At 33.2% G+C, this 14,507-nt stretch overlaps 1 protein-coding gene across 1 annotated transcript; it reads left to right on the forward strand.

The window, feature by feature from the left end:
- Positions 1–294: 294 nt before the first annotated feature.
- On the forward strand, positions 295–12,645 carry LOC18025409 (lysosomal Pro-X carboxypeptidase). The gene is made up of 9 exons (XM_006408634.2): positions 295–687; positions 773–959; positions 1,416–1,549; positions 1,733–1,845; positions 1,942–2,212; positions 2,322–2,477; positions 12,210–12,289; positions 12,358–12,407; positions 12,503–12,645. The coding sequence occupies exons 1-9, from the start codon at positions 295–297 to the stop codon at positions 12,643–12,645; spliced, it is 1,527 nt and encodes a 508-aa protein (XP_006408697.2).
- Positions 12,646–14,507: the final 1,862 nt, after the last annotated feature.

Consider the following 14,507-nt stretch of genomic DNA (forward strand, 5'->3'; position numbering starts at 1 on the left):
TTGAGATTTTGCAATATTTCTTACTATAAATGTTTTTATTTTCAATCATAAAAATTTTGAAAATATTACATTTAGAAAAAAAACTTTAATTAGCAATTATTATACATTATTTCATTACAAAAATATTTTTTAAAAACTATTCAGAGTATAAAATTGAATTATATAGAAAACAATTTGCACAAAAGGCCTCATCTAGTATATAATAAAGTGCATTATAACTTTTGCTATCTATATAAAGGTGTATGACCTAGGGAATTCCATCTTTTTTTTGTTGGTAACAAAACACTCTCAAACATGTGTCTTATGTTTGCAATTCTCGTTCTATTAGTATTCTCAACATCGTCATCTTATTCCATCTCTCTTGCACACTCCAAAATCCCTCGTTTTGGGTTTTCCCCAACACAGCTAAAGAATGCACATGATGCACTGACGCAAAAGGTAGATAAATCTGATCATGAAATCTTTTACTTTAATCAAGATCTCGATCATTTCACATTCACACCGAAAAGCTACATGACCTTTCAACAAAGATACGCTATTGATTTCAAGCATTGGGCTGGTGCTAAAGCCAACGCACCAATCTTAGCGTTTCTTGGAGAGGAAGCGTCGTTAGATCACGATTTGGCTGTCGTCGGTTTTCTTGGTGACAACGGTCCTCGTTTAAAAGCGCTTCTCGTGTACATAGAGGTGTGTATGTCTATATATAAGTTTGCGGTTAGATTTATCATTTCCATTGTTTGTTTGTAAATGCATATTACGATATATAATGCAGCATAGGTATTATGGGAAATCGATGCCATTTGGATCGGCAGAAGAAGCATTGAAGAACGCGAGTACCTTGGGATATTTGAACTCGGCACAAGCCCTAGCAGACTATGCGGCAATTCTCTTGCACATTAAGGAAAAGTACTCAACCAAACATAGCCCTATCATTGTCATAGGAGGATCATATGGTGGAAGTAAGTCCATGTTAACCATTAAATATATTATAGGCCTTTGAATATCAACCAAACCGAGGTTTTCAGTTTTTGGTTTTCAGTTCATATTCGGTTATGAGTTGTTCCGATCCGTAACAGTTGAAAACCCATTCGGTACCGAACCTATCAGTTCTTCAGTTGTTTTTCTGTTCTAATGATCTAATCTTTGATGTAGTCTATATATACCCAATCATACTAAATAATATAGAATTTTACAAAAATACATATAAAATACCAAATTTGTCATCATCGTATTTAAAGATGGAAATCATAGCCTTGAACATTGTACTACGATTAGTTGATGGAAATCATGTTTGGAGTGGATTATATGTGTATCTTACTCATGATCTCGCTTACTCTTGATGATATTATATTGCACTGTATTAATAAAAAGCAATTGGAATAATCATTTTCTTTTATATTTCATGATACACAAAGTGTTAGCGGCATGGTTCAGGCTAAAATATCCGCACATAGCACTTGGAGCATTAGCATCTTCAGCTCCTCTTCTCTACTTCGAAGATACTCGTCCTAAATTTGGTTATTATTATATTGTAACCAAGGTTATCAAGGTAAATCCGATCCGTTACTTTTTCAACTATTACTATTAGACCATATCAATCATACATAAGAGTTTTTGTTTTCTATCACAATTATTCCATTTCAATTATTCCGTTCTTCAATAACGTCTGTTGTTACATGGCTAACAAGTCTAACTAATATTATTACATCTTTCGTTATATATATTCCACAAGGAAACGAGTGAGAGATGTTATAACACAATTCGTAAATCTTGGAAAGAAATCGATAGAGTTGCTGCCAAACCCAATGGTCTCTTAATCCTCAGCCAAAAATTCAAAACATGCAGGTAAGGAGATATATCTTAATTGTGTTTTTTGTTTTTGTTAAAGTTAAAATAATTTATGCTTTATACTTAGTTTCTTCCTTAACAATATTTTTTCAGTCCATTGAACGAAAGCTCCGATATCAAAGACTTCTTGGGTACAATATACGCGGAAGCTGTTCAATACAATCGGGATTGGGTGACTAACATGTGCAACGCAATCAATGCAGACCCACCAAACCGGAAAAATGATTTACTTGATCGGATTTTCGCAGGCGTTGTCGCTTTGAAACGCAACCAAACTTGCTACGGTACCAATATGCTTTTGCAACCCACAAAAAATAACATCGCATGGAATGAAAAAAACAATCACATCGCATGGAGCTGGCAGGCATGTTTTCGTTGAAAACTCAATAGAACATATACTTAACGTATTGTACTTGATTTTTAATTCGTCTAATCTTATATGAATCAAATTACATGAAATGATCGTTATATAGAGCTGCACTGAGATAGTGATGCCGATAGGATATGACAAACAAGACACGATGTTCCAACCAGCGCCATATAATATGAGCAGTTTCATTGAGGGGTGTCAATCTTATTATGGTGTCCCTCCTCGACCACATTGGATCATGACGTACTTTGGCATTCAGGTATATCTTATTATGTAAAGTTAATTTCTCAAAATGAGTAATTAATATGATCGCAACAGGTGTTAGTCAATCAATCAGATTTTTTTATACATGTAAGAAGCATTTTTCAGTTGGATAAAATAATAAAAGCGTTTTGAAAAAAGAAAATAAAAATCAAATATAATTAAAAAGATAGATATAAAATAAATCTTTCAAGATTTAAAAAAAAATAAATATAAGAATAGTAATATTATATAAATACAAATTTGAAAAACTAAATATATAGACGGTGTGATAAAATTTCATTGGAAACCAATAATAGAATCAAAACAAAAAAAAAAACAATTACTACTATAGGTTTTTCTACATGTGGGTGATTGTGTATCGATGTCTATAATATCACAGATTACAAAATATTAAATTATAACATCATGGAACCAAATCTTCCATATATTAATTAATAAATTAGGTTGTAACTTGTGCCCTGTGCAAAGTGAGATTTATCTAAACTTTTTTAGGAGATTTTTTTTTATAAAAAAATTCATAAAATTACAAAAATTATATTAATTTGGTTTTATTATAAATTATATAATAGTTGTAAGAAATAGTTGTGCTATTTCCAATTTTCAATTATCTTATTAAATCAATGTGTGATAATTTATCTTATTAAATCAATGTGTGATAATCATAATTTATATAATTTTTGTAATCTTATTAAATCAATGTGTGATAATTTATAAACTCTGGAATCCCTCGCATAGTTACACTCTTTAGTGTTTAGATAAGAAAACGAAAAAAGATCGTAAATTTTCATATTGCTTTTTGAATATCCATTATCTTGAATGATAATGTTGAAGGGCTTCTTAAAATTAAGGGGCAATTATATTTAGGGGCAATTATATTTATAGGACAAAAAACTGTATTATTGTCCCCTTAAGACTTTTTTAAATTTGGCCACTTTTGAATATAAATATCTTTTTATAGAATTACGAAAATTAAAAAAAATAGTTTTATAGTCTGAAAAATTTTGGAAAAATCAAAAAGGGAATTACAAAGACATTCCGTAACATAATATTTTTTAAAAAAAAATTAAAACATTTGATTTACAAATATTTTCCGAATTAGTAGACAATGCATTCTATAAATCTATAAATTATAGAATAGGCTTTCTACTATTTCATTAGTTTTCTACTAAAAATATAGAATTAGTTTTCTACATTTCTTCTATGTTCTACTGAAACCGTATTCTATAAATTTTCCATTGTTCTACAGTTTAGTAGAATTATATTTCAATAGTTCACTATTTGCTCTACATCTTAGTAGAATTGCATTTCTACGGAAACTCTTTGTTCTACAATTTAGTAGAATTTTATTTCTACGGAAACCATTTGTTCTACAATTATAGAATACCTATTCTACAATTCAGTTAAATGAATTTCCGAAAATCTAGGAGCAGATCTAGAGAATATATTACTTTCCTTTTCATAATATTTCATTTCATAATTAATTTTTTTAAATCTTTTTTTTTCAATTTACAAAATTCTATCGCCATTTTTTTTCTTCTCCTCCTCAACTTAGCGTTTTTTCTCCTCCTTCAACCTACAAACTTTCACGTTTTCTTCATAATTTTTACGTCTTCTCCTTGTTTTTTTGTACCAACTACCTTAAAATATGTTACAAACCTACGTAACATGTGGATTATGGACTTCTGGTTTGAAGAGAGAGTGGGATTTTATTGTCGATGAAGAGAAAGGAGGAAGATTGATAACTCTGGAATCGAGTACAAGTTTTGAGGAGTTAAAAATGATGGTGCAGGAGGACTATGGTATCGTCGATCAACATGTTCAAATCAGTTATCTACATAGTGATTTGACTGATAAATCAGGGTTTCCTCCAGTCATTATCACAAATGACCGTCAAGTTAAAATTTTTGTTGGATATGCAAAAAAAAACCCTTCTGTTCGGCTCTGTGTGACACTGACAGGTCCATCTGCAATTAGAACGTCAACATTGATTTGAATAAAGAGCCATCTGACTCAGGCAGCGATGAGAAACAGCAGGAAAAAACTGAAGCTTTAGTCTTACAGCGGCAAAATGATGGCTGCACAACAGGAACTCGTAAGCTAGAAGGTCTTGGCGAGGATGGTGAAGATATTTTGTTTGGTGAGGAGGAAGAAAAAATTCACTCAGAATCTTGGTGTTGGTTGGTAGACGCTGTCAAGAAGGGGCAACTTTTCAAAAGAAAAAACTATTTGAAAGCGACATTGGAAATATGTGCAATGCAGCACAACTTTGATTATGATGTGAAGAAATCTACAAAAAAATTCTGGTCAGTACGCTGCAAAGATAGAGTGTGCAACTGGAGCGTTCGTGCAGAATGTTTAGAAGGCTCAAACTATTTCAAAATAAACAAGTATGTTGCTAAACATACATGTGCTCCATCGAAAAAAACAAAAATCGGTAGAACAGCTTCAGCGAAAACAATTGGACTACAGATTATGCATAGGTTTGAAGGTGTTAAAGAAGGGCCAATACCTTGGGAAATCATGGAATTTATGCGACGTGAGTATGGATGCGAGATCTCCTACCAACATGCTTGGGATGCGCATGAATATGCAGTTAGTGTTGCTAGAGGAATTCCAGAAAAAGGTTATGGCAAAATTCCCAAATATTTGCACATGTTGAAACAAGCTAATCCGGGTACACATACTCATTTCGAAACTGATTCCGATAATAGATTCAAATATATATTTATTGCTTTTGGCCAGTCGATTAGAGGTTTCTATAGAGCCATGTGTAGGGTTATTGTTGTTGATGGCACATTTTTGAAAAACAAATACAAAGGTGTGCTTCTTGTTGCTACAGCTTTAGATGGTGACTCCAGCTTGTATCCAATAGCATTTGGGGTTGTTGATTCTGAGAATGATCGGTCTTGGGAGTGGTTTTCAGGCAGCTATTGGTCGTTATAGCTGATGGGCAAGGTGTAGCTTTTGTGTCAGATAGAAATTTGTCTGTTACTAAAGCACTTGCTAGAGTTTATCCGCACTCTTCACATGGAATTTGCATACATCATTTGTTGAGTAATGTGGCATCCTATTTCAAGACAAAGGGTTTGGTTGGTTTAATTGAAAAAGCGTCTAAAGAATATAGGGTTTCTGAATTTGAGAGGCGATTCAATGATATTCGCAACATTAGTCCGCTCGTTGCAAAATACTTGATGGAGGCTGGTGTGGAAAAGTGGGCGCGATGTAAGTTTTCTGGATTCAGATATGACATTCGAACCACTAACCCAGCTGAGTCGCTGAATTCTGTTCTGTTAGCACCCAGAGAGTTTCCTGTCATTCCTTTGTTGGACAGCATCAGAGAAATGTTAACCAAATGGTTTTATGATCGAAGAAGAGTAAGCTCAAAGCATAATGCCCCATTAACTATTGAGATCGAAAAAAAATTGACAGGAGGATTGAGAAGGGTAAATCACTTCGGGTTCATCCAGTTAGCTTGAATCGATTTTTGGTTAGAGGAGACAATTTCGATTGTGTAGTTGACTTGGAGCTAAGGACGTGTACTTGTGGGAAGTACACACTGTTAAAAATCCCTTGCAGACATGCCATCAAAGCTGGTTTTTCGGTGAACAAGGAACCACACACACTTACTGATGCAAGGTTTACTATAGCAATCTTAATCTCCTTTTACAATATTCGATTTTTTTCTCTTACATTGAAAATACATTGCATTCTAGGTATACCACTGCCGTATGGAGAATAGCTTACGAAAAAAGCATTAATCCAATAGCCGTTCCCGAGGATGCATGGGTCGTCCCATTGGACATTAAAAATTTCAAAGTTCTTGCACCAGAAACACGGAGAGCAGCTGGTAGACGACGCAAGCGAAGATATGAGACGGTGGAAGACGTAATACGTAATTCACAGGGATCACAGCAGACTAAAAAACATAAGTGTAGTCGTTGTGGTTTGGAAGGACACAAGAGAGGGACATGTGACATGCCTATCTAGACATCTCTTTTTAGTTTTTGGACGTGTTTGCATTTCTTTTCTCTAGTTGTTTGAACTGGTTGACATTGTTTTTTTTTAGAATTCTATTTGCAATGCAGCTGCTAAAAGTTATGCGAGATTGAGTCAAAAATAGATTTTTGTAGAATTTTGACGGAATAGGGTTCCCCAAATTCGCTGGGTTTTTATACTTGTCGACGAACCTATCTGCAATTGCGATGTAAATCTTAAAGAAAAAAAAAATTAAGCTCTCACCAGGGATCAAACACTGATCCTTTATGAAGTGAGATGTGAATGCGAAACCAGTAATGCTAAATCGGAAGTCAATATATGTGTATAGATAAATTTATTTAAGGTTAGCTTGAAATGATTTTTAATTAAAAAACCAACCCACCATACGGTGGGGTTCGAACTCGGGTCCTTAGGTAGAGTTGTTTTTAAACCAACAACGTGGTGTGATATGTTTCAGCCGTGATTGATTTACTATTTTGCTGCATTTTCAACTTGCTTAACGTTCCTCATTTATCAAACTAATGTCATAGATATAGCAGAAAACATGTAAAAAGTTATATAAAAATGTCGTACATCATAAAGTAAGTTAACGGAAAAAAACAAATAATACGAAGTAGTTTCTCAGAGATCTGGATCAAGGTCAATCTCCTCCGTTTCCCAGCTGATAGATTCATACCTAGGTCATATAAGAAGCGTAACAACTGTTATACTTGGTCATATGAGGAATTCCACAAATAAGTTAAACAAAAACAAAAAACAAATCAAGCAAGTAGTTTCATACCTAGACATTCGGTCAATGAAGACAGGATCGTTTGCAGCATCAAAAAGATCACATGCTATCTTCATACGAGCAGTGTTAATGTTGTCATCATGCATCAAAGACAAGTCCAGCCCGCGTGCGTGACACTCAATGTATTTCAAAGCATACACTCCACAATCACATTGAGTTTTATTACTTCCCCGTTTCACCTAAGCATATTGGATCCCATAGGGCTTCACATTCAACTGTTTCTTGTTCTTAGGAGACTGCACTTCCTTCACTAGTCGAGCCATGAGAACTGAGAATGCTTCTACCAACTTTCCATACTTGAATCCATTACAATCAAAGACTTCAACAGTTTTTTGAACAAAATTTACGCACAAAGAGATCTAATGATTACCATTCATGTTAACCGGTGCGTAAAGTCTGTCGACATCAACGTCGAAAATCTTCTTTGTTCTCCCATGGGATGGTTACTCCCCGATGCCGTAATGTAAGAGCCATTTGTTGAATTCAAAGGTCCTTTTACCCTCCAACAATTTTTTGTAAGCACCCTCGAGTACGACAGCGAAATAACAATCCACAAAAACCACACGGTCGTAACAATGAACTGAAAAATTGTTAAAAAATCTCTCAATTTTCTTTTAATTCAAGTGAATTTCAGAACACTATTACTCAACGTTATGTAAAAAAAAAAATACTTACTTTGATTGATCCATTAACCACTGTTGTAGTTTCTCGAAGCGTGATTCAGGAACAAAAACTAAACTGTAATCAAGATCATCTCATTATTTGGAAATGAGGGTATTTTGAATTTTTTTCTCCTAGAAGTCGACGACTTCTTGACGGTGGGTACCGGCAGTGTATGTTCTACTCGCTGCGAAGCCGGTGTTAGATCAAACCCGTTAACAAACGAATCTTGAGATAGATGGCATGACGTCTTTTCAAGGAACTCTTGGGTACCCAATCCTAAATCAATGTCTGATAACTGAGTCAACTGGACATCATGGAGATCCGCCAAAGGCCCATCGTTTATAACGGTCTGTCAATACAAACAAAAATTCGACCTAATCAACAACAAAAAACAGACAAAAATAACACATAACCAAATATTTTACAAAACATAAATACAATATGTCACATACAACTTTTACAAGACAACATAGATATTACATTTTAAATAATTGTTCAGTTATAGATATAACAATACAAAGGAAATCTCAAAACCAGAATTATATTCGGTAGACTAGTAAATCATCGCTTAGAGTTTCTTGTCTTTCGTACCGTTTTTGGAAGCGGAACAGTTTTGGGATTGGTGGGTAAAGCACTTGTAGATGGTTCCTCTGATCTTGTTGCATTGATGGGTGGGGCACTTGGAGCCGGTTCTCCTATCTTGATTGTCAACGCAGCAACAGAAGTCTCTAAACCCTCAGTTTTCCCTTGAAGATTATCGATCTTCTCTTCCAAAGGTTTGAGTGCACTCTGAAACAAATCTCGAATAAAGGATTGTAAACCATCATCGATATGACTTTCCTTTGTTACAGCTCGTTCCCACAACATCTATTTTTTTCGTGCTTCTGAACCAGGATCACGCACCCTTTTTTTGCCGCGGTTTGGAACAGATTCGTCACCTGCATTTGGAAGAAAAAAGAATCAACAAAAAATATAACAAATCAACCTCAAAGGCACTAGATAGAGTTTTAAACAAAGATGTAACCTGCTACGCAAATCGGTGTCTCAGCTTAAAGTAAACGGGCTTCGCATGCGGTATCGCCATTGGTGGCCAATGTTTCCGCACGAGCTGTACAAGATGTGCTACCAGCTCCATCAATTTCCCAAACATGTGTACTCCAATCTTTTCCATGGCTGATCATGTTTTTCAAGCAATCTACTCTCCCATCTGTCATCTCATCATCTCTAACATATTCGGCGGAATCAACAACGTCGAAATCCCCAGTACAAGAGATAAACGGGTATATGTCATCCTGTTATAATTTGTTAAAAAAAATAAAGTTAGACCACTATGGAGATGGTGTAAATATAAGTAAATCAACCAAACAAATGAATTTAATAAATACAATACTCACAATATTTCTGAAGGTGCTTTCTAGCCGGGAAATATCTCCGAATGATAAAGCACTAAATCCACTCCAATTAGTGCATCTATGAATGGTAACTGGCGCATCTTTTACTTTTGTGCTCATCATTGTCCCCAAAACAGGCATTGCTTCCATTAACCAGATCTGAAGAGCTAGAGAAAATCCATCCAGAGTATATGACTTCCCTTCTCGCAGCCCCGCACTACTCTTGTTAATGTTTGCCACCAGAAAGTCGAATGACTTAAGACCCCATGGGTATCTATGCAGCCTCTCCAAATCCATCACCAACATAATATATTTGTGCGGGATATGAATGTAAATACTCTGCGCCATAACCAAACCCGCAATAATACACACGTAGACCAACCTCAACCTATCATCGCGACTCCATTTGTTAGCAGTCTTGATGTGAACATCCTTTATCATCTTCAGGGTTATTCCTGCATTACTCTCTAACAGATTGCTCCAGAATCCACCATCTTTCTCCCATGTATCCCAGTTCTCGTTCTTCGTCTCCCGGAACCTGAAATCAGTAACTGCATAATACTCTTGCATGGAGAATCGAACAGGTCTCTGTCCGAAAATGAACCACAGTTCGTGCTTCTTGTCTGTCATAAGCTGTTTGCAGAGAATGCTGTGGATCAGCCTCGCCGAATACCCAAGACCATTTTCATGCATCTTCACAATCGACCCAAAAACTGGATCTTGCAAAACTATCTTATACTCTGCTTCCAGGTACTGCTTAACGAGGCTAAGAATCGACAATGTGCAGCGGTTGTTAATTTTATCAATTTCCGGTACACTTCCTGGCGTAAAAAATCGTTTAGGCAAGTCCATATCCAATCCTGCGAATAAGAAATAAAAGATTACGGAAATGAGTAGCTATCTTCATACATACAACATCACATAAACGAGATTAATGAGTAGCAATCAAAGACAATGATAAAAGAAAGGTAATTAACTATGTTCAACGTTTTTCATCATGAAACAAAAGGTTATCTAACTAATCTACGTTGAATTTTGTTTGCTCATACTTCCGATGCTGCTTATAAATTTGCTTTATCAAATCAAAAGGAAAAAACAGAATGCATTAAACTTTTTGTTGAACCAAAAAAAACAGAATGAAGTAAAAGTCATGATGAGTTTCGTTTTATTAATAGAGCACATAAACAAACACCGTGTTAAGCAGAGTTTAGTTTATTTAATAATCGGCGGCGACAGCAGAGAGAGAGTCAAAGCATACATTGTCCAAAAAATATCAAATCATGTTGCTCCTATTTCTCAAGCACTCAAAGACAATGATGACATAAACCATAAAAACGAGAGTGCAAAAATAAAACAACAGAGGAAAAGTAGACAAACCGAAACAAGGATCAAAACGAATAAAACAAAAGGATTTGTAAGTTTTTAAAGTTGTAATAAGAATGGAATTAGAATGCTCGCAAAATAAAACAAAAGATCACATATGATTTCAAACTCATTTTGAATCTAGCGTAAGCACACAAAGTCACAAACACATTCTCTCACATAAGCACACAACCCCATTATGTCACAGAGTACACCAGAAGATCAAAGAAGAGACAGAACAGAGGATGTAAAAGAGATAAGACAGGTTGCACAAACACGAAGATCAGTTTCCTAAACAGAAAAGATTTTTTCACAGAATGAAAGGCAAAGGGATCGATCTCTATACAATCAGAGATCAGTAACAGACAAATCCAAACCACGAAATTCCATGGACAAGGAAACAAAAAATAAATCAAATCCAGAAGAAATTGACGACAAAGAAACGAACTTACAAGAAACCAATATGGATAAAGATTGAGAGGAATCCCAATTCAAAGAAGCTGTGCAAAAGAAACCCTAAGAAACCGGAGGAGGGTAAGCGATGATGGAGGAGATCTTGAGACCGGAACGTTAACTAAACACAAAGCCACGAAAACTCATAAACTCGATTGGCTCAAAGAGCCGGAGATTTGCAAGAGCAAGGGAGGGAGATAGAGAGAGAAAAAACCAATCAAAGTTCGACCACTCTTAAAACTCAATTCAATTACCTAGAGCTTATCAGTAAAACATAAGTCTACAATCAAAGCAAACAGAACTCGCCTTAGAAGCTATTGCAGCAGAGAAAAGAAAAAAATATTCAGTTCAAGGATCCACAACTACAAAATCTCTCATGTAAAATTCGAAATTGAATCACAAAAAATCATGGGAAGCTAACAAAGAGAAGAAGAAAACAAATTTTAAACAATTTCGAAATTTAGATTCTGCAATTTATGACCAATAGAACACTGTCAAGAGACACATTACCTTCAGATTATCAGATGAGACAGCAGCGATGGAGTTCTTTAAGCCTGAGAATCACTATCCCTACACACAGAAAACCCAAATCGATTTGGGATTAAACAAACCCTAACATCACAATCTATTAAAACGAAATTGCAAATAAAGAGTAAGCAGACAAGAGAAGAGGAGGACGGCGGTTTATTTAGACTTACCGGAGATAGAGAATAAGTTCCGGCGAACAGAATACCGGCGAACAGAATCCCTGAACTTTTTTTTTTCACGATGAAGAAGATGATGATGGTAGGAGGCGGCTTCTACAAAGGATAATGTAAGTGTAAATATTTTTTTTTACTTTTTAAGAATTTAATTTACTATGTTTAAATTTTGTATTCTAAATTTTATATTTTTATGGTTAAATTTAAATTAAAAAGATAGAAGAGGTTAAAATATTTGTAGAAGTCTTAAGGGGACAAATTATTTTATATAAATATTAAGTACACAATAGTTAAGTTTTTTTTCCTATATTTTTAATTCTTTCTAAAATTAATTAGCTAGAACTTAGTGTCAAATGTTATATATTGTGCAGGATATCAAGTTAGTTCTCCGAAGATTTGGGAGCAACATTATATCCTCTAATGGATTGTCAGATCCTTACAGCGTCGGCGGGTAGTTAAAACAGAACAATTTGTTCATAACTGTTTGTATAGGTTTAAAAACTTTTCATATATTTTCAGAGTTTTGGAGGATATATCAGATAGTGTAGTTGCCATCACGACAAAAAATGGTAAAATTTTCAGTTTTAATTAAGCATTTTATTCGACAAATCGTTTAAGAGATGAACTCTCGCATAATTTCGATAAACTTATAACATATGAGCAGGTTCACATTGTCAAGACATTAGCCTGAAGAGCAAAGAAGATCCGGAGTGGTTGGTGATGCAACGAGAGAAAGAAATTAAAGTAATTGAATCTTGGATTTCAACGTACCAAAAAGATCTAAGAGATCTTAACATATTAACCTAAGTACAGTTATAAATATAATATACACAAAAAAGACATAAAATTAATAATTTGTACTTGTATTGGTTGAGTGGTCTATCTGAAGATCGATATAAAAGCCACTATTTATTTTGTGCATCTAATTATGGTGTTTCTCCTAGGCCACATTCGATGATAACAAATATATCTATTATATTAAAACAGAAGCACTTTTAGTACTTGCATCCAAACATTCCCAAAGTTTTATTTAAAAATAATTATTTGAAAACTGTTTTAAGATTATCCTATTTTGTTGCGATATTATTTTAAAAAATACATTTTCTTTTATATAAAAATTAATTCCGAAAATTAGATATTAATTTAAATAATTAAAGATTTTCTTGATATAAGTTAAATTACTTTAAACTTCTTTAAATATAATTTAGATTTAATTTAACATTTGAAATTAAATAATATTTTTATAATAAACATATGATTAACAAATATGCTATTGTATTTTTTTAATCATAATCAATCAGTCAAAAAATTTATATATGGAAGATTGATAAATATTTATTATACGGTAAATTGATGAGACATGTTAGATTTTTTTATAATTGTGGTCTTATGCGGGTTAAGTTATCAAAATATACAATATATTAAGTTAAAAATATTTCAAAATTAGTAAATATATTATTATATAGTAATATGAACAGATGGGTAAAAATTATGTTTTTATAACCACTGTTCTTTTCGGATTAATAGAATGAATGAATTAAAATTATGTTTTTATAATAACTGTCTTTCTTCGATTATTAGAATGATCAGGTTATAACTGTGTTTTTATGTCCGAATACTAACAGAAAATTTTAAATATAAATTACATATATAAACAAAAAATGAATCTTTATCACTTATTAAAAAAATTAAATTTATAAAAAATCATAAATTACATTATAAAATTTGATAAATTTCACGGGGTAAAATCTAGTATATAGTAAATTTAAAGTCATATTATTAGATCCATTGTTAAATTTGATAAGCTATCGAATAAAAACACTTTTTTGAATTGAATTTTTGCAGTTTTAAATTGGACTATTACATTCTTTGGTGCTTGGGAATTAAGAATAATCTTTTTGTTTTTATTGTCTCCAATCTAAATCTATGCTTTTTACATTTAGTCATTTTTTGCATATTTTTTTCCTTCTGTTTTGCTTATTTTGTTAAATTTTTTTTTCTAATTTCAAAATTAATAACAACTAGAACGTACACATAGTATATAAAAAAATTAATTTTGGTGGACTAATAAGCCAACACAAATTGATTTTATATGATTAAAATAGATTTCATATATATGAAAATATACTAACTCTCTCTAGAGAATGTTTAACATATTTCTACAAAATACTTGGCTGGTATTATAACCTAATATAAATAATAATAAAATACAAATCATTGTTCTATATCTAATTTTAAAGCATAAACAATAATTAGTATATAAATCTGCAGCGAGATAGTGATGCCCATAGGACATGACAAACCAAATACAATAGTCTCTTAAATATACAAGAAAGATGTAAAGAAATTAACTGCCAACTAAACAAGTAGAAAACGTGACTAAGTCGAAAACAATCCCATTAATATAGGAGAACACATGATGCCATATCTCCATTTAATCTTGGACCAAATCAAGGTCGATTTACTCTGGTTATGATATGAACTCATCATAAGATTAGTAGGTTCACTGAAAATTGTGAATCGTATTACTACATATATAATATATTCCTATGGATTATTATATCCATATAATGTCGGCGGGTAACTTTGTTTGATACATAAATGTTAAATATGTTGTTGAGATACATATATAATAGTATTAGTGATTTATGTGTGTAAAGGTGTCGTTC

This window comes from Eutrema salsugineum, unplaced genomic scaffold (assembly GCF_000478725.1).
Source record: "Eutrema salsugineum unplaced genomic scaffold, Eutsalg1_0 scaffold_12, whole genome shotgun sequence".
In the NCBI taxonomy this organism is placed as follows: Eukaryota; Viridiplantae; Streptophyta; class Magnoliopsida; order Brassicales; family Brassicaceae; genus Eutrema; species Eutrema salsugineum.